At 31.2% G+C, this 22139-nt stretch overlaps 1 protein-coding gene across 1 annotated transcript; it reads left to right on the top strand.

Moving 5' to 3' along the window:
* The first annotated feature begins 5360 nt into the window (after window positions 1-5360).
* LOC148619609 (glutamate receptor ionotropic, delta-1-like) lies at window positions 5361-17498 on the top strand. The gene is made up of 13 exons (XM_088576940.1): window positions 5361-5437; window positions 5938-6060; window positions 6299-6553; window positions 7456-7631; window positions 8725-8919; window positions 9435-9593; window positions 10998-11216; window positions 13073-13173; window positions 14031-14121; window positions 14675-15008; window positions 15274-15491; window positions 16341-16591; window positions 16840-17498. The coding sequence occupies exons 1-13, from the start codon at window positions 5374-5376 to the stop codon at window positions 17162-17164; spliced, it is 2511 nt and encodes an 836-aa protein (XP_088433066.1). The 5' UTR covers window positions 5361-5373; the 3' UTR covers window positions 17165-17498.
* Window positions 17499-22139: the final 4641 nt, after the last annotated feature.

The raw sequence follows: 22139 nt of genomic DNA, 5'->3' as shown, positions 1-22139 counted from the left end.
TACATGTAACATTGGAATTTATACGATACATCGTGTATCCATCTGCTCCATGAAAACTGATTTATTCAACGGGTCATAGTTTTCCTTTCCTCTTTCGTCTACCCCGGACTTGACTTTTTATTAGCAACTCGGTGGGTGATTCTAGAAAAACAGAGGACGCTTACCCTACCAGTGCACCTGGTCCATGCTCTCAGTTTTTAGTGGAGTCCGAGTTGCTCATTTGCTTTTGTTACTTTGTATGCATTATTTTAGTTACTTAATGCTCTTTGTTGTGTATGTATGGTCTTTGTCCCTGGATTACTTTCTTTTTATTACCGCTATAACCTTGATTCCCTTGATATCTTCAAGTATATTTTAGGTCTTATCAGACAATGCCCGAACTTGATACTCACTTACTTAAACTGTAATGGCTGCCGCTGACAAAATAGGACTGCTTATTGTTCCGGATGCATCTGATATCATTTTTTGTTGTTGTTTTTTTTTTTTTTTTAGTTTTTTTTTTTTTTCTGTTTTTTGTTTTTTGTTTTTTTGGGGGTTTTTTTTGTTGTTTTTTTTTTTTGTCTTTTTTTTTGGGGAGGGGGGTTTTGTCTTTTTTTTTTGTTTTGTTTTGTTTTTGTTTTGTTTTGTTTTAATTCATCTTATTTTTGTGAGAGGTTATATAGGAAATGCTTTATTTTACTGGTGCTGTCTTCAGTTTTAATTAAATTTGATTATGATATTTTCACTGTGTATGTTCTTGGATGCTGATACCTCTATGGTCCACTTTATTATGATGGAATATTTTTGCTGATAGTTTATACAAGGAAACTAACGGTGGATAGCATGACCAATTAATTAACAAACACAATATTTATTAACAAAGATAAAGGGGTTTTGTAGTTATCTTTTGTAATGTGAGTTCTTTTTTTATTTCTGAGCTACCGCTTTTGATAACTCCTTTGTAGACAAGCATCAGAACGAATTTAAAAGACATACTAAATGGTTACATTGCTACTTTTTATTATACCATAAATTTGTGGATATTGATTAAAGCGAAAAAGCTGAAAATGCACACAAAATAGAAATATAGTAGCCAAGAACAACTATATAAAAACCAAACCGGTAATACCTCTTTGAAATAACCGGTAAATTAATGTTAATCTGACCTACAACTAACCATTGTAATATGACTGAATAGCGAAATAAATTTGTATGCAGTTCATTGATAGTATGGATCAAAACTGGGGCTAAATGACGTATAAAATATTGACACAAAAATAAAAGTGGAAAAGAAATAGAGAACAGATATGAAGCGACATTGACTCCCACTTAGCAGCCATGTATTTTGAAAGTTATGCTTAGTATATCATCATCCTGTTTAAGCACATTTCACTAAAACCTAAATCAAAAGTTTGTGTTGTTTTATTACTATAGCACGTATAAGGGAAATTGTATAAACTTGTTTCAGGTTCAGAATAAAAAAAATACAATGGAAGATACATACAAAGCCACCAATGGAATGAAGCCATAACATGAAGTTCCTTTGGCTTGCATGTGAAGGGGTTCTGAGATTTATACTAAACTTGCGTTTCCTATTTTTGAAAAAAAAAATACTTGTAAATACGCCTCAAAGCAAACAATGTTTTCCTGTTACTTCGTTATCTATGAAATTGATTTGTTTTATTTGTATTTCTGTTAATGATGATACAATCATCATTTTACAATATGATGTTTGATTACTAGTAGATCAATACAATTATATCATGTCTGTAGCAATAAATGATGAGTGTTATCTGACGAGTTCAAATTTTATCATTAGTATAATCGCCATTCTAATTTGATATGTCCATTGAGAAATATAATCAAAATAGCATGGGATATAACCACAGTTTATATACAAAACCGAAGCTAAACGTATTTCTGGCTGCAAAACATTCTGCGAGAATTTTCTGGTTTATGAATTTCTACTCTTATATGAAGATGATTTAACATTTAATATCACAATTGTTAATTTCAAATATAAAAAAACCGTAATCATGGCAAATACAAAAGAAAAACACAACGATTCATTATCAATTTTCAATGACGTGTTAATCATTGTTCTTTTTTTCTGCTATTTTTATGTAATCTGTTTACCCTACAGATGCACCTGGCCCATGCTCCCAGTTTTTAGTGGAGTCCAAGTTGCTCATTTGCTTTGGTATTTTGTATGTATTATTATGGTTACTTTATGGTTTTTTTTGTTGTGTGTGTCTGTTTTTCATGTCTGGTCTTTGTCCCAAGATTACATTCTTTCGATTACCGCTAGAACCTTGGTTCCCGGATTAGTCTTTAATTCGAAAATTATTTTCTGTAAGAAATGTGATATGGATTAGGCAATGCCTGTATCAGCGAGCACCGTGATCGTGACAATACTTGTAGCGTCTATTCGACACTCGTCAGAGTAGTAAAGGACATTAAAATACATTAAGGCACAAAAAAACGAGGAAATGCAGCAAGCAAAATCAATATGAAAATGTTCTGTTAAATAATGGGGAAAATATAGATTCATTTTTTTTTTTTTTTTTTTTTTTTTTTTTTTTTGTTTTACCAAAATTTGAACATTTAGTGTCCACTTCAAACTCGCTTTCATAATGATCGATGGCTTAGCAGTACTTTACCATACTTTACCATTTTTCACGGTGCTCCCTATTAGGAACGAACAAGTACAAAAAAAAATACAAATCCATACTACCAATATAAACGAATGCATGTTTTGAAAAAAAAATCTTCACAAATGCACTTACCAAAAAGCCCTAACTATCGGTGACGTATTTGTTACTTCAATCACACGAGAAAAGTCTCGAGAATTCTGAGGAAAATCAATACAAATCAGATAATCTTTTTATTGTCATCAGAACTTTAGATATTATGTTTGATGCGTACAAATAACAGCTGTATCTTAGTGGGCATCATTTCCTTTTAATCAGGCGTTTCTAAGGATGTTTGTCGTACTTTTCACCATGGTAAATTTACAGCTGTTACGAGATGACACATGAACAATAAAGAACAAACGTCAACAAAGGGTATTTTTATTACCTTATATATTTTATTATGTATAATAATTTTATTTAATACTAGGAATACTTTTTTATCAATCACGAAAGCTCTGTTTGTTGAATTATATGTCATTTTTATATGACACAGCCAGGATTCGAATCAACGACCTCTTGGCTAACCCATGACATCCCGCTCCGAGGCAAACCCACTGAGTTAATTTCATTTGCCATGTTTATGAGAAATATCTTTGTTTCGTTTAAAACGTTTAATTTCTTTATATTTAGCGATGATTAAGTTATCATAAATTGTATTTTTTTTTATTATTTTAGAAAAAAAATTGTTTTTGTCCTTTTGTATATAAGATGCAATGTTGATTTAAGATTTCTGTCTTATGTGCATAAGCATATTACATTTTTAACTTTTGAACAAATGTATATGAAATGATACCTTACATAGAAATAAAAAAAACTTTTAAAAATCTTTTTTTTTTTATTTTATTATTAAAATTGTTTAAATTTATTATGATACTTAAGCAATGATATGTGGTTCGCGAATTTCGACTTGTTCGTATTTTTTTCATAATCAGATAGAGGAGGTGCTCAAGAAATAACGATACAGGTGAATCATATTTATATACTATATTTATATTTATATAAATCAAAAATATACCAGGAATAATATGTCTTGTAAATATCACTAACATCTTTTGTGGGAACGTTCTTCATTAAATCAAACATATCGTCGGAATTAAAACAAATTTGTTTTTGCTGGCAAATCTACACAATCTAGTAGAAGAGTTTAAAGTAGAGAATATTTGGTCTAGCCCTTGTACGCAGGTCACGAGTGTCTGTTCAACGTTCTTTCAAAGTCTACTAGCATCAATTTGGAGAACATACACCATGCAAAGGAATCAAATTATACTGTGTTACTGTATTGGAAATATGAAAATGCTGATTAATTTACAGATTTCGATTCATTTTTTTAATAATGAAGTTATTTGCTTTTACATGTTTATATGCGTATGAAACAATTCGATAAGTCTGTAATTAACATCATAATAACCACAACCTTCCGGCAAATACTTAACTATGTTAATATAGTTCTTCAATATCATGCTATTGACTTGAGTCTGCAGGATGTTGTAACCTTATCCTTCGACAAATAAAGGTAAGTTAAATTAGATAATCTCTTTTTATCATGAGCTATTTATTCATGCTTTGCATTTTTTGTTATTAAGGTATGTAAAATTCTTTGAAGTTATAATTAAAACGGTACTGGATCCAATTATGCAGTTTTAATGATATTTCTATTATTATTATCAACGGAATCTTATTGGATGTCTTTCTCCATCGCTCACAATACTGTACACACCAATAACATTGTATTCAGTATTGCTTATTCAATAAGAAAATACCATAAAAGAATTAGTGATTTAATTTCTAATATTTCAATTATGATTGAATTCAGTGACCTACATTTGTTAGTCAGGATATCTGCCGGATATCCCCTTTTTATTCCAGACTTGTCTTTAAAGGAGCTGTAAGGATCCATGTTTAATCTTAAAGGAGTGAACTGAGATTTACGGTCATATTTAAATGTAATTCCAGATTAATAGCTTTATTTGCAGACTTTTCATCTGCTTTTCAATGGGGTAACCATTTGACCTTTTAAAAAGGGGATCGTAAGATTGCATTTGACATGTTAATCTCGATCTCATTCCCTTTTTATTTTTTTTAAGCAATATACGATTGTTTTGTAAGCTCCGCCATTTGTAATATTTAATACACAACCACAAAAAACAAACAAACAAACAAGAAAACATAAAACAAAACAAGAAACAAAATTAAATTAAAAACTATTGTTTTTGTTATTTTTAAGAAATCTCTTTCGTTTTGAAAGCATACGAACTTTTTGTATTCATGTATGAGAACTGTTAAAGTGAAAAATCATGACTGTTATTTGTTTCTACATGTCATCGTTGATCATTACGGTATTACAGTGTAAATAGTGATGACAGTCATTAACAGAAAGGTTTAGCTGTCGGATGTGATCATTTAACCTTGTCACAAAGCTATCTTTAAAAAACGAAAACTTTAGAAACACAAATATTGATATCTGATTCTTCGACTCAGAAATCACTAGTGCATAAACACGAACCCATATCAAAGCTTTCCTCTAGAATTAATGAGACCATTTGATCGGCTGATTGATTTTCGGAAAACTTAAAGAGAAAAATACAATACTAATCTTACATAATTGGTGTTTTTCGTTTTTGTTTATTATTTTCACGGTATTCATCACATCTTTATGTGGTGTTTTTCTCTACATTTCAGCTGTGTTTATTCTGGGAAGACTATGTATACATATATAATTATTTCATTTGTTATATTGATATCTTGCTTGAGCGCTTTTAAAATCGGTGAGTTAAATATTAATTACATGTTTGCATGTGTTTCAGTACTTATGGCATGATTTTAAGTAATTTCCACCTTAAAAGTTTAGAATCAGGCATGTGCCTTTACAATGTTTTGAAAGCCTCTTAAAATATGCATCTTGTCTGAGTCTTTCAACATTAAAATTAAATGTTCGCAATCTCTCCCAAAATATGTATGCTACATATTCAGCTCTCAATTTATATTAACATTATTTAATCATAAAATTGTTTGCCCTTCACGTTTGCTTATTGTTGTCATTATTCCAGTATAAGGTAGAATAAAAGGTTTAAAAGGTTAAAAATATCACTGATTCTAACAATAAATACTATGATGCTTTTGAAATGTAATTTCTTGTTGACAATAATATTGTAGTGGATATGTGTTTCGACAGACCATCCAAATACCCATGAGAAGTAATTGTACGCCACTCTTGGTCAATCTTTTCCTACAAAAACTTACGCAGGTCATATATATATTTAATCAGGCATACTGTCCGACAGAGATGTGACAAACGATGACCTGTCCATTTATGATGGGATTGCGTCAGACGTAGAATTTATAACACACGAAATAAAAAGAAATAAGCCTCTTGAAACAATGGCTAAAGGTATGTTTAAAACGTAACTGAATGTATCGACTTTATCAATAACAGATCAAATTTAAGTAGTTTATGTATTTTGATAACACTCATCACTAGCCGAGTGTCTTGCATTTCATTAGTTAGAATAAAAATAAATATTCATTCATGTGTGGGATATATATTCTGTCATTAATAATGATTCAAAGCATAAAGGTGGCCTTTTAATAAATGATAAAATTAATGTTCATGCTTTACTTAATTGCAGTTTGCGAACTTCTGACCTTAGGATATGGCGGCTTTGTTTCATTCTTAGATTGTATTTCTGCAAAGGCCCTCGACATTCAGGCTAAACAACGTAATATTCCTAACATAATCTACACTGAACAGCATTGCAACATTGGGCAATCTCCGGCGACATTCCAACTCCTATCTGCTTGTTCTCAAATGAATAAAGCACTGGCTGATATCGTATTAAAATTAAGCTGCCTCGAGGCGTTTATTCTATACGACGAATCACTTGGTAATAAGTAATGAATTTTACATGAGATACATATAATGTAAATTAGAGTTTGTAAGATTGAATCATTCTAATATTTCCAGTTTGAATTGTAACCACAGTATTGCACCTGATTTTTAGACATTTGTTGCATCCAGTCTTGCCTACCGTTTGTCATTAGTATTTTGGTAATTTGCCATTAACTTTACTCTATTCACCTGATTAGCAAACTTTGCAATATTCCCCCATATAATTTGTAAAAATAATGTTGGAAATAAACCATTACCATTTGGACATATCGATGATCGATATAAGTGTAAACGTTCAAAACATTTATGTATGTTCATCCTTCTAGAGCACCAGATGTCATTTCTCCCTTTTCTCTGCTCTTCATTTTTTGGTTTTTTTTCTTTTTTTTTTTGTTTGGTTCCTTGCTTCCTACTACAAGTACTTTAGTTTTAGTGTGCTGGTTTTTTTTTAATATTCAGTTCTCAAATGTTCATGTGATTGTATTTCATTCCATTTTCATAATTGTTTACGTGGATCATTCCCGTTTCCCGTTTTAACGTATTTGACATGTCCGTGGATTTAATGTTTTACGTTTTGACGCTTCAGTACCTTTTCCAATTTATTATGCAAAGAACGTTGTTTTTCACTGTTCAACTATTCTCACCTTTTTTCATATATACGCCTCCCTGAATTTTTTAACTTGCGACTCATCAAAGCATTTTTCACAAGTTAAAACAATGAACAATTTCAAGGCAGATTGTAGAATTGGAAACAAAATGTACTTAGTATAAAACATTTATGCTGGCAATTTTCTGATGAGAATAAATCAAGATATTTCAAACGGGCGCGTGTTTCTGTGGTTGTGCTGTTTGACCTCAGTATGACTGTAAAAAACTGTATTTTTCTTTTGGTTTCAGATTCAAGATGTCTCTTTGATGTAGTCAGTCGACTCTCCAAACTGAACATACGATCTAGATTGCTCGAATTTCAATCATCGTCAATATATCAAACAAAAAATATGTTACGAAAATATGACCCACGTTTGATTATAGTTTTTCTGGATGACATTAGGACAAAAGAGATATTCAGCATGGTATGTATTGTGAATAACTATCAAGGGATGTATGTATGTTTGTGTGGGTGTGCGTTTTCTTTTTAACGTTGTTTTATTATTTTGAATTACGGTTTAGAATGAAATAAAAGTTATGAAATTGATATGTACTTATAATTGCAGAGGAAGAAATACGAGAAATTAATAGACAATATAAAAATCCATTTACATATAATTAACTGTATCAAACTGCTAAACCATATATGTATTGTGAAAGTATAAGAATGTTTAATCAATGTATCAACTTCATGTTCAAATTCAATTAGGTTATAAGATAAACCAAAATTACAACACCAGGAATAAAGGCTAGACCAAGGAAACAAATATACAAATAAAAAAATATAACACTCAAAGAAACTATGAATAAGCAACGTGGTTCCACTGAAAAGCGAGACGTATAAATCAAGTGCGCGGGTGGAATGCTCTTCTAATACACCCTTCGATATAATCAAATGATGTCAAGGAGTTTTAAATCAGAAGAGGAACCGATTGTCACACCATGACGATCAACAAATTCATGATATAGATCGTAATTGTTTTGAAATGGTGACTTAAGTCATGTTGCAATATACTATTATTCTAATAGCTTATTTATAAAACGTTCAGCACGGTACAAAATATGTGTAGCTTTAATGGGATATGATATAACGGGCTAGTAGTGTGATTAAAACACCATATGTAGTGGATAAAGGAAACCTGCCACATAGAATTGGCAAGTTGTATATCATTGCGTTTACAGTATAATTAGTTCAAATGGTCGCTTTTAGTTTGGCAAGGAAGACATATGCCTGTAAAGTTTATTTTTATCTCGTGTCAAAAATGACAAAAGCGTAAATTATTCAATGGTTCAAGGACTTTGGTTTAATATACCTTTGTTTTATTTTCAAATTGCTAAGAAATCAGTCTCATTAAGTGAAGAGACAGGTCGCCAAGTAGAATGGCTACAATGTGCCCTTGAAATACCGATTGTAAATAGATCTACTCAATATTTATTGTCTGAAATGCCGGGGCATTTCATCTTTCTTAAATAAACCATAGACATCACTTAATACATTATTCATCACTTCTCTTGAAGGTCATGTCCACTGACTCCTTTTTATCTACTCCATTTTGGGTGTTCAGTTCACTAGATGCTGATCTTCCTGATTTTCCGAATATTAGCAGGACAACAGAAAAATCAAATATATTATTTGTACGACCATTGTATAGCAAACTTGAAGAAAATGATCTATGCCAAAAAGAATGGCCAACATCAGTTCATAACTTTACGGTTAGTATCAGTGCTTTGGGTAAAGGTAGAGTTGGTTGAAATGTAAACAATGCAAATTAATAAATTTCAAATATATATTTATGGATTATAGCTTTTAGATACAAATTTAATTTAGGTACATCAATACGTAATCTCTCATTAGCAGCAGAATTACTAGGACGAACTTGATAAGTCTTTGTTTTATTAAAAGAAAAAAACAAATAAAGATTCATCATGGCATCTGAAAAACAGAAAACAGATAACATATAGCTATTAAATTGACAGAAAAAAGAAAAGATAAAGAACAGAAAATAAAAAATCTGATAAAATAGCAATCGTACTTTTGAAATGTTCAAATGTTTTGAGTATATCACATTTTATTTTTCAAATAAAAAAAAATATTGTTTTATAAAAATTCCAAAGTTGCTAAACACACAGTGAAGATTTATATCATATACATAAGCTTGGATAGATAAATTACTTCGGTTTAAACAACTCCAAACTTCACAATTTTATAAGTATCTTGTATATTTCAGTTGATTACTGACTTCTTGACTGATGCAAAAACAGCCTATTTAAAGGTTATCGACAACATTAAGAGTAAAACGCCTGGCTTTTCCTTTACAAGTTTCAATTGCAGCGGTAATGCCAATCAACTACCTAATGGCATATCACTGTCAGAGGAAATAAACAAAGTAAATGTTACACAAAATTACTAAATAATAGTAGCTTATTTTGACAAAGCGGTTGTATATCTTGGATGGTTCTTCATTAATATGATAGAAATATATATCTCTAAGTGTTTATTAGGATAAAGATTTATCACTTAGTTATTCATTTATAGATGTGCTTTAGGGGCATTACGCTTATAAAGCAGGGCCTGTGAATAAATAGATGAGTTCCTCATGCTTTTCTTATTGTGGGTCGTTAATCATAACTTAAATGATAACAATTACCATAACATTTTTTTCTGACAACAATGTGTAAGTACCTGCAGACAAAACATTTAAGACCTTTCACATATGCTACTTATATAGGACTTGATTGTACGAGCAAACAACAATAAATACTGAAATCGGTTATATATGAATGTATGTAGAAAAAAAACATTTAAAACTTGTTTAAAAAAAAAACAATTCCTCCCGTTGGTATTAAATAAAAATAGGATGTGTGTCAATAAAAAAAACGAACAAATTTAACATGCCGCATAAAATCGATTTAAGCATGATATTGGTATGATTGTATAGAGTAGGGTTTTTTTTTGCAACTCAACGGCCGATGTTATAATGAAATCTAACCGATATAATTCGCATTATCAACAAAATTTCCCGCCTGTTGTTCATCTCAGAGAGATTCTTATGAGAGGTTTAATTTTGTGTGATACATTGAGGCCTCTCTGTCAATTATTAGATGTACACCACAATTACAAGAAGCGCCTTTTCAAAAGATAACAACTATATTATATAGCAGAATGCGTTAAGTTTGCAGACGATCATGATTGAGAAAAATAATTAGGATAAAAAAAATCTGAGTTGCATTGCCTTTTTTAGGTTTTTTTTATTATTTCAATAGTTGATTTTTATTAATTTCAAGCTTGTTTAAGGTATTGAAACATTGTTAAATTTAATCATTTAATCATGCATGTAAAACCTTCAAAACTATTAACGTATTACTTATAAAGTCTCAACACCAGAGTTTTTGTTTTTGTTTGTTTAATTATCACAGTACTATTAGCTATCTGCTGCATTTATTATGAAATTTTATTATTTAAAATGATTATTTTCACCTTTGCGAGTAAAACATTGATTGCTTCTTTTAAACATATTTATAGCACCTTCTGATTGTCACAAAATATAATAATTGTATTTCTCTATATTTTTTAGGGGTTTCATTATAAGACTGATTTAAACATTAATATAAAACTCATAACCTATCAAATAAAGTGGTGAATAAAAGACTGTTCAAGTGTTCCGCAATCCAAATACATGTAACATTGAACATGTAAGAGGAGAATGCCTTCAAGCGTTGATAGTTTCAATTTACTTTATGCACTGAAGGCACAATTTTTTATCTGTTGAGCCTTTTCATATTTTTTGCAGATATCAGTGAGCGGGTTAACAGGCAAAATAGGATGGAATGCAGACAAATACCCAAAACATGCTCAGTATCAGCTATGCAGTGTAAAAGATAACTCAACTATGTATCATCACATGGGAAAATGGACAAATGTACATGGCTTGGCCCTTAAACGTGGAGCTATTTTTGGAAACCAATTCACAGATTTTCGCGGCAAAACCATAATTGTTTCTACTGTACAAGTAATGTAAATTAGTATAAATTCAAAGGTCATCAATGAATATCTACATCTTGTGTGGTTAGCTTGTGGTATGATTTAATCCTACATTAACATTTGTCATTAACCGTTTATTTTTGGCGAATTTTGTTTTACGAAGGTTTTACATCCACATCTTGTATATTTCAGACTTTCAGATGTACATGAATGTCATTTTATTTTATTTTTTTTTTTTTTTATTACCAGCTAAGTTTTCCCCTTTCACAAAAATATACAGTCAAACCTCGGTAACTCGAACTCCAAGGGACTGTTGGAATGTGTTCAAGTTAGTGTGTGTTCACGAAATTGAAGTTCAAAGATTTACGGATTTTTTTTCGCTGCCTGTTCTTGATCGTTAAAAGTTGCTCACGTCCTACGAAGTTCGTTAGTCCTTGGATATTTTTCATTCGCTTTCAGAGGGTCATGGTGATGTGTAGACATTAAAAATGCTGTATTTGCTTTAAAAACATTTAGATTTCGTTGGTCAATAGTTTGTTTTCATTTAACATACTTTGATTCTTTCATCAGGCCAACTTCGGAAACTTTTCAAACTTCAATTAGTATTTAAAATTTAAACTACCCAATTCGTGATGACAAAAATATTATCAGTATTTACCCAAAAAAGACTTTTATTAATGATATGGCTTCAGTTTTTCACTCCTTTTATTACACAAGCTGACAAAGCGGCTGACGAGTTAGTGAGTGGTACTATTTAAGTTATATTATTATGCAGATCGACTAGCCATTTTTCAGGTGTTCCAAAAATCCAAGTTCATTTACATTAATTATATAGAAGAAAATGTTTTAACTTAAAATTGTGTTCGATAGAGTAATCAAGGTAACCAAAATTTGAACAATATTTATAAAAATAATACATTCCAAGGAAAAAGAGTAGACAGGAAAACACATACACACAACAAAGAGCATAAAAAAATAATATAATACCTACAGAGAAAATAACGAAAATATCCACAGACCTTCAATTATGGATTCCATAGGGTTCGATACATTTTTACTGATATTTAGGCTGAAGCTTGGACCATATCATTTGTTTGGATATAAGGGACCACTCAAAACGACTGGCATACACCTTGAACACTCCACTTGAAATATCGGGAGACGAAGTGTCATTAATTAATATTTAAGCAAATCTCCAAACCCCATTGAAACTGGTACTTGGTTTGCATCTAGAATAATTATTTTGAGTATTTTATTTTATCAGTCTTTTCATCAAGCATTTCAAAGATTTCAAAGCATCTTATACACTTCACCCTAATTAAAGAAAATATTCTTGCACGAAATCCAAGTTTTGGTAGGAATTTAGTGTCTGTTCAGCACTACTTTTCGTTAGGGGTATTTGGGTAATGAGTAGCCTGGCCACCACTCCAAAAATTTCCTGGTATTCGATCAATCCGAGTACGAGCAAATGTGTTTATTAAACAGTTTGTGGAAACAAAATATGTACTGTTCGAACTCGCTTAGGTGAAAAACGGCTATAGTTCTTTGAACTGGGAACTGTTTATCTGTTTGGTATGATTGTTAAGGCACAGCCAATTTAGTTATTAAATGCATTATTACTTGAACCTTCTCTTTGGACCTTACACTTTACACATTTGTCAACAAAGTTCAAGATCAATTTGTCTCTCAAGGTTAATTGATTTTTCATTTGTATAGGCAGGTCTTTCCTCTATCCTAATTCGGTGACATTTGCTCCTGGAGAAGGCCGTAAAGCACGCGATTTGGCTTTAATACAGCATTTCATCTATATCTTACCTGTATTTAGTTCTGGTTTTACCATTAAACATTGTATTTGAAGTCTTAAATATATTTTTTTTCTAACAGGTAGAACCTTTTATCCATGTGAAGGAAATTAATAACAAAACTGTATATACAGGTTTTTGCTTCGACATTTTGGACGAAATGGCAAGAGTATTTAATTTTAGGTAGTATTTTTTTTCGTTTTTTCCCTCTTTTTAATTATTTACTCTTATTGGCCTAGTCTGGTTATTACACATGAACCATATTGAAAACAACAATAAAGTTCTCGACTTTAATTTGCATCGATAAAAAATGCCCAAAGTTGGTTATAGATTAAATCAGCTATTAATTGATTACTTTCATGAATTGCTGTTTAGCCATTTACGACTCATAAAATGAACTACGTTAACCATATTGATGGAGGTAATCTTGACATTTTTCTTGCAGCTTGGTAAAAAATATTGATCATTAAGACAGAAAATATCTAATGTTTTGTCCATAAATTTGAAGTTGAAGTTTGATGAATATTCTTTGAATTTTAAAAATCATAGGTCCCGAAACTTGATGAATGAGCCTTATTGTCTGTAGGATTATATGTATGTAGATAAATTTTACAATTCTAATAATAATTAAAACTTGTCAGTGGAATCGTTTCATTCATAAACAGATTGCTAATGTGACATTCAACCACATTTTAGGAGTAGCTGGATTTTCTTTCTTGTCATTTCAAATAATATCCCCATTACCTATCCACAGAACATTTCCACGCCAAATATTTCCGTTTAAAGCGACTTTTTAAAATAACCCTTTGTATATAACCACATAAATTATGATGCAACATTTTTAGATAAAGTTTCTAGGCTAAATCAAACACTATTATTTCATTGAAAAAAAAATATCTATATGTTATACGAATTTACAAAATGAAAGAAAGAGTATTCCGAGTAAAAGGTATGATTTGCCTGAATGATGAAAACAAAAATTACAAATTTGACTTTTTTTACATTAAATAGTGTTTACACTATTTACATTTTTGTTAAAGTTATCTAGTTGTCCTTCCACCAGATGGTCAATACGGAAGCCCCAGACCAGATGGCACATGGACAGGAATGATTGGAATGATTCTAAATGGCGTAAGCTTTATTACAGTTCTATAAAGAAGCAAATACTTGATTAAAAAGACAACATGTACGCTGTTTGACAATAACGCAAGTTAGAGTCTGCATGGACTTATATTGTACATCATAACGCCTTACTGTTAGTCACTATTGTTGTGCTCACGTCATGGTTCACATATATTTGTCAGAGCAATATACCATTATCCAAGAGTTGCCATCGCCTTGATTGTTTTGTCTTATCTTGAGACATTCATCAATATCAGTATTTTGGGAAAATGTTCAAAAGATTGCGTAAAGTTATCACAAAATCAAGATATGCTAAAAGACACGTTCCAAAAGTATGAATATTAATGATATCTTAACTCAATCTATAATATAAATATAAGAATGACTTATTAGAAAATGGTTTACACCTTTGGGACAGACAAACAGAGGTACTGCCAACATGCGAAAAAGAACTACAATTACACCATTAGTTCTAATGACATTCAATTGAATTTTTACTAGTTTTTTTATGAATTTCTTATTCCTTTTAAAGAACATTATTTGTATGCATTTGTTTTTTTAGGATATTGACTTTGCTGTCGCACCATTCACCATCACGTCTATCAGAGAATCTGTGATAGATTTCACTGTGCCTATAATGGAGGATGGTGTTGGTATACTGACAAAGAAAGTAACAGAGGAACCTTATAAAATATTTAAGACATTGAAGCCATTCACCCTGAAAGTATGGGGTGCAATTGGCGTCGTTATTATGGTCGTTGGCATCCTTCTTTTCGTCATCAATTGTTTGAGTCCATATACAGTAGATGGACAAGATGTACAAGTTGATACTGCTTCCGAACAGAAGAAACTTAAAGCAAATTTGTGGGTCATCTATGGATCTTTCCTTGAACAAGGTTTATATTTTAGTCCAATAAAAATGATTTTCATTTTACAATATAGTTTAAAATATCTGACGTTTTTCACCTTACTGCATTTTATCCTTTCATCAAAATTTCGACAAAGTATATGTTAACCCCATTTACTTATTTAATGGACTAATACATCCTGTACTATTATTTTCATTTTGAATGTTTCATGACACTTAATATAATTATTCATTGAAAATTAAAACGTCATATATCATGTAAAAAAATGTGCATTTTTCTATTCACTTTGTAGCCGTTGATCCACGGCCAAGTGCTACGTCAGGGCGAGTCATGCTTGGTTTTTGGTGGGTCTTCACTATACTGATGCTCGCTACATATACAGCCAATCTTGCTGCCTACCTGACTGTCAGCATAACAGTACAACCCATAAACAGCTTAGCAGAGTTAGTGGCACAAGATGAGATTAAACCACTGGTTAAAGCTGGGACAAGCTTACATACTCTTTTTCAAGTAATTGTTTATGTTTTTTGTGAGACATGTTTTTAGCAACTCGGTATGTATTTATAGAAAAACATAGAATGCTTAACTTACGCTGCAAATGGTCCATACACCTAGTTGTTAATGGAGACAAGGTTGCTAGTATTCTTTTGTTTCAATGTGCGTTCTATTTCAGGTGCTTTATTTTTTGTATGTGTGTGGTTTTTTTTTTTTTTTTGGTTTTTTTTTTTGTTTTTTGTTTTTTTTGTTTTGTTTTGTTTTTTTTTTGGTTTTTTGTTTTGTTTATTTTGTCTGGTAGACACTGGATTTTTTAATGTACATTCCCTTCATTTCTTGTCATAAAATGCTTTTAACTGGTCTGAAATTATGAGTAAGCCTGTCTCTGTAAGAGTAAACATTTTGTGTTTTATCTTAGATTTTATAACGTCTACGTCTCATTTGTGAGAGATGGTCAACCTTTTATCTTTAGTGTTTATATACGTCATGAAAATGTCAAACAAAAAGCAACGACAACTAAATTACTTTTAAAAGAAAAACCATACACAGAAAAATATCTGATTTTTTAAGTAAAAGAATATGTAACCAATCTCGAATATTGGCTATTTAAACGTTAACAGATTGCTTGTTTATGTATATATGCAAGTTTGTAAAAGAAAATATACATAAAGTGCCGAAAGTTTTGGTTATTTCTGCTTAAAATGAAACGTGAACTTTTATCTTATTGAATTAAGAAAATAATGACAGTTTCTACTTTATTAGATTTAGAAGTGTATCAATGCGTACCCATTATTATGCGATTTTTATTGGGTAATCAAATAAATTAAATTACAATGTAGTACGTAGTATTTTCTTTCTTTTAAGACCGCTAAATCTGGTGTTTATTCTGAAGTCTGGAAGAAGATGGGCGCTATGCCGTACGTAACTAGTCGTGCCGATGCTGTAGAACTAACTAGGACCGGCGAATATGCTTTCATGACAGATATAAGTCAACTTGAGTTTGTACAATTACAGCACTGTACGGACTTTGCTCTTGCTGATGAAGTCTTTAACCAAGCTGGACTAGGCTTTGTCATGGCTGAAAATGCTCCTTTTAAAGATGCATTCGATTTGAAGTACGGTTACCATTTTTGTTTTTTGAATTTCATATTGATCTTCAAATAATCCGTTTCTTCCAACTATGGTAGAATGACCTCACAATTACTCCCGCGTTTAGTCAACAATATTTGAAATTACAGTTATTTTTGACCAGTCAACACAAAAGCAAGACACATTTTAAGCAACTTATACAACAATTTCAGTAGACAAAAACGTCATTATCATGAAGCACATTTATATTCGTAATGATTGTAATTATTTTCAGCATAATGAAGATGCACGAGGCTGGTATGATGGAACGTTGGAAGGAGAAATGGTGGTCAAAAATAAACACTTGTGCTATGGTATCTAGAACTGGCGGGGCTAAACCTTTAGATATGGACAGCATTGCTGGATTGTTTTATGTTTACTTTGGCATTGTCGGAGTTGCCGTGTTAGCCCTTTGTGTTTCAATTGCGTTTCAATGTTTCTTTGAAAGATACAAAGCGTATCTTCTGCCTTTGAAGAATCATATTCTGGGAATACTGTGTTATAGAAGACGTGAAATCACTTTAAAGGAAGATAAAAATTCAAATGACGAGAACAAATAGAAAAAGAACATTTTTCTTAAAAACAGTTTTTAATTGTTCTAAATTTGTTCCGAAAGTATCACTTTTCAGATAAAGCAATATATTGTTTGCTGATGTAGTTAACTGACACATAATAGCCAGATTTAAACATGTCAGTTTACTGAAAACAAAATATTAAAATATCGAAAAAAAATGCAGATATAAAATCAACTTAGACTAGCCACTAACTATGAGGTAGTGTTCATTCAAAATATAGTTGTACCCCTCTGTATCTGTGAGGAAACATTCAATTAACACAAACATTTGAATACAGTAATCATATAAATGTCAACAAATTATGAACTACTTGAACATAGCTTCCCTATTCCCATGTTTTACCCGCCTGAATTTTAGGCCTCCGGAATTTTTAAAGAAATAAAGTCATATAAAGCAATAATTAGATCGATAGCAAAATTAAGCAAAAAAATGTAATGAACAAAACTGTTTTAGAGACGATATCAATACTGTAACCGAAAAAAACAGACACATCAGAATAATACTCTTAACTGATTCATAGTAGCGGTTGCTTAGGGTTTTTTTCGGATTTTGTCAGCAGAACATACTTGTGGTAATAAATTTTCGCTGTTTCAAAATACAGAAAAATGTTTTATAGTGTTACGGATAATTTCGAAGGTACTTTTTGCCCTTTTTTCGAAAATAGCGAAGATTAATAGGTTTACAGCAACACGACCGCATCAAAGATTGGAAGGACTGACAAGTAGAAATGTTTCATTTTTACATATAATACAAAACTAGTTCACTTATATATCCATAGCGTCAATTAAGTTACCTGAAACAGCAAAGTAGGTAACCAATCAACGCCAGTTTGTACAAAGAAATTTTATCAAAAGGATCATAGATTTGTTACAATATTACCACGATAACAATTACTAGAAACAAACAAACCATCCACAACATAAAATTGATAAAACGGGGAGTAAAAACTGTATTTACTGTCCCTTGAAAGCTCTAAAGATTCATGGAAGATTGTTTAGTCTATCGGTAGGTTAACAGATCTTTAGAGCAGTTATTTTGAATATTTCCGATTATTAAAATCCATGTCTGAGATTAATAAACAAATTTTCAATATTTCCGATTATTAAAATCCATGTCTGAGATTAATAGACAAATTTTGAATATTTCCGATTATTAAAATCCATGTCTGAGATTAATAAACAAAAACGGACGTTTAATCGAACCATTTCATTAAACAACTAGTAAAAGCGTTACAGATGATTTAAGACAATAATAAAGTATCAAATAGGAAGTTCTATTCAGTTAAACCTGGCATTGGTTTCATAAAAATAATCTCAAATTCTCAATATTCTCAAAACTTCAATTTCAAGTGATTTGATTGCCCGAAATTTGAATTGAGGAAGCAATTGAAGAATAATCAAAATTCAAGTTTCTTCAAGAAACAGGGTCATGTTTTTTTTTTACATTAGAAAATAATAATTGGAGAATCAATAAAAGGGTTATTCACACCGATGCACTTTCTGAGTCCTGGACACTAAATGAAGAGAAAAACAATCCAGTTTTGAGTATAACAGAAATAATCAAGGGAACCAAGATTCTATCAAAATAATGTTATCCAGGGTCAGAGTTCAGACATGGAAATTAGACACACATAACAAAGAACTTAAAGCAACCAAAATAATACGTACAAAGCAAGAAAAGTAAATGAGCAACTCGGACTCCGCTACAAACAGGGAACATGCACAAGGTGCACCGGAAGGGTAAGCGTCCTCTGCTTTTCTAGAAACACCCGCTGAGTTGCTCATATAAAGTTAAGACCTGGGTAGACGAAAGAGGAAAGAAAAACTATGATACGTTGAACAAATCGGTTCTCATGGTGCATATGGATATATCGTACCGATCCACGAGATCATGATGACGACAATACAACTTCTGTAGTGGTGACTTCATTCTTGTAGTAACAACCCTATTCCAGAAGCCTAATTGTAAGAAGTCTAACGCGGAACAAAAAGTATGGTATGCTTTGATAATGGTTTTTATTGAACGTCCTTCAAGTTACTGTGTATCAAAACAAATAATTGTATGATATAACAAAAAGAATGCAGAAGCGAGTTTCTGTACCACCTGTTGTCTTGATAATTGACCACATAGAAACATCAATATTATGATTTCGTTTAATTATACAGAAACAATTAGTGATTAGATTAAAATATTAATACAATGATGTGCAACTTGTTCATAATTTTACAACTATTTCGTTCAAATACGGTTGTTAAAATTGGTTTCCAATATGATATCGTTATAATTTGAGTGCTTTCATGTTCAAGCCTATTATGTTACTAATGTGGATAACTAGGATGATGGTTTATAAATAACACTCCCATTTAATATATTTCGTCCAGAACTGCTCACTTGTCTGAAATGCAAATTAAAGCGTAATTAAGGGAACAAAGACGCGATGTTATTATATATTAAAGAAACATTAAGGTTTTGTGACTATAAAACAGCCATATTGCAAAATATTGTTAAAAACGCCGTACAATTAAGAATATTAAATAGTTCATAAAAAAACAATCTTGATATTGTCACTAAGTGGCTGAGATATATTTCGTTGAAATTCAATTAAGACCTTGGTCCAAACATTTGTGTACATTTTTCTCTTTCTTTTTCTCTTTCTTTTTTTGTCAGTGGATCTCTATTTAACGGTAAAATGTTTGTGTGTTACAATCTTTATGTTTTGTTTTTAAAAAAAGGTTTATTATAATTTTTTTTTTTTTTTTTTTGTTGAAATGTATGTTTAAAGATACAGGACCATCGACCACACTGCTTTTTTGATAAAAAAATAAATTTCATTATAGTATTGCAACCACTATCATCATACTTACCTACGTTTTATGTTTGGTCAACTTTGGCACATACAAATCATGTAATGATTTTGATGCGAAAAATGGAATGAAATGATGAACTGCTGATTTGTTGCAAAGTGATTGCAAATCTGCATAACATTATATTGTTCCCTGTCTTCACGCTGATAACCATTGTGTTGTGGCCCAACCTGTTGTTACAACTGTATATTAATTTGTGCAAATCAACGATGTTAAACAATTGGTGGCGGTTTCACAAATTATTATTAGGCACACGAAAAGAACCAACAAAAAAAATGAGTCATGATGATTCAATTTAGATTCAATATTGGTTCTCTCGAGTTTTTTTTTTTCCCAAAAACCAATTGTTTTCTTTGTTAACTATCCTTATACAAATCAAACCATATTACTGTTAGGTTCAACTATAAGCTCCTAATTATTATTATTATGATTCATTTGTTCTCGATTGTACTTGCTTTTGTTTGCCATAAACAAATTTTTTTTGGTGTTTTTTTTACTGCTGTTTTCTGATATTTTTCAGATATAACTACAGATTATCATACTAAGTTTTCCAGTAGAAATGTAGTCTCCAGAAGGACGGATGCATACGAGTATAACATGATGGTACATGCTGATACTTTCAGTGAGGAAGACAGGCTTTATTGTGCTTCACAATAGTTATTTTGCCTGTAGATGATAAATCAGAAGTGTATGTTTTATATGATACACGATAGGGCGTTTAAATCACCAACATTTACAGAACCGAAAATCGCAACATTATCATTTTATAATGTACAATATGTCACCAAAACGCCAGATTCACAAGGTGGAATGTTATCTTTCTTTATGATAGAGGGGTTTTAATTCAAAATGCAATATTTACAGACTAGCAAGATGCCTTATTATCGTTTCTTTCTTTTAAAATGCTGATTTTTTAAACTAGTAAAACCCTCGTGTTTTGTCAGGTTGGATTTGTCGAAATTACAGACTTATGAAGCCAAACGTTATTGTTACATAGGGTACATGTTCGACTCTACCAGTGTTATCAGAATTGCAGTAATATTTGCCATTATTATGTTCATCCAGTATCCGGTATGGTCTATGAATGGAAAACTGCACTTGGCTTTTTTTTTAAGTGAATGATTTATCGATACTTTTTCGCATATACAGAATGTATAATATACTAAATATGACATTTTTAATATATTGTATTTATTGCTACGTAAGTGAATAACATGAAATTGTTGCAGTGGTGGACGGGTGAGTTCTGGCAAGATGAGAGCGGTCAGGACCCTATAAAGTTGCGTTGGATCATATTGTGCTTTACCTTTCAGTGGTATCACGGAAGTTTGGTTTAAATAAAACTTTATCTGTTACCAGAGCGGCCGGTTCAAGATTGTTACAATTACAAAAATGTACTGCCTTTGGCTCTTCATTTTACTGTTTCGTAGACAGGTTGTTTCTTGTACACAACGATCATTTTCCACATTTCTTTATTAAGATTTGTATCAGTATTTACATAGATAAGCCAAACAAGCTTTTAATACGTTATAAGTGTTCAAGTAAACAATGGAAGGGAAAAATACATGTCTTTGGCATCAGAAAGCCACCCAGAAATATCAACAACCTTGACCTTGTATCAAATTCAAAGTTGATAGGAACCCATCAATTATTGCATCGCTCACCTAAATACATTAATTTGATCGACGTGGGAACTGACATTTCATTGAATGATAGCAGCATCTTTCTACATCCAGAGTACTTAACTGTCGTAAAAAATTACAAAAGAAAGTAATTGTGATTTTAAATTGAAATACTTGTCCTAATCTTATCTGTGTTCCCTTGATAACGCAAAGACCCAGGTCTTCATATCAAAATGTATTGATTTGAGTTTAAAATTAGTTATACTGTTTTTATAAATAACATTAAGTTATAAGTAATTTAATTAATAGAATAGCTGCTACTCTCATATACTGAATGTAAGTATTTTCTTTTCAATGTATATTAAAAGAGGTTTTGCGATCTTATCACGAAAAAAAAGAAATCGACAGTTCGTTTAAAGAAACACCAACTTAGCAGTTGTTTTGATACGTAAATGTTTATTGAATTCAAGAAAT

The sequence above is a fragment of the Perna viridis genome, chromosome 4, assembly GCF_037379345.1.
Source record: "Perna viridis isolate PV_CMFRI_1.1 ecotype Kerala chromosome 4, ASM3737934v1, whole genome shotgun sequence".
NCBI classification, from domain to species: Eukaryota; Metazoa; Mollusca; class Bivalvia; order Mytilida; family Mytilidae; genus Perna; species Perna viridis.
Note: the sequence above shows the minus strand (reverse complement) of the source record. Positions and strands in the feature narration are given on the sequence as shown.

Coding starts and splice junctions, on each gene's coding strand:
- LOC148619609 (XM_088576940.1), top strand. CDS start 5,374: ATGTATACATATATAATTATTTCATTTGTTATATTGATATCTTGCTTG. Junction 11,217..13,072: donor TAATTGTTTCTACTGTACAA/GTAATGTAAATT, acceptor TTTTTCTAACAG/GTAGAACCTTTTATCCATGT. Junction 16,592..16,839: donor AAAGATGCATTCGATTTGAA/GTACGGTTACCA, acceptor AATTATTTTCAG/CATAATGAAGATGCACGAGG.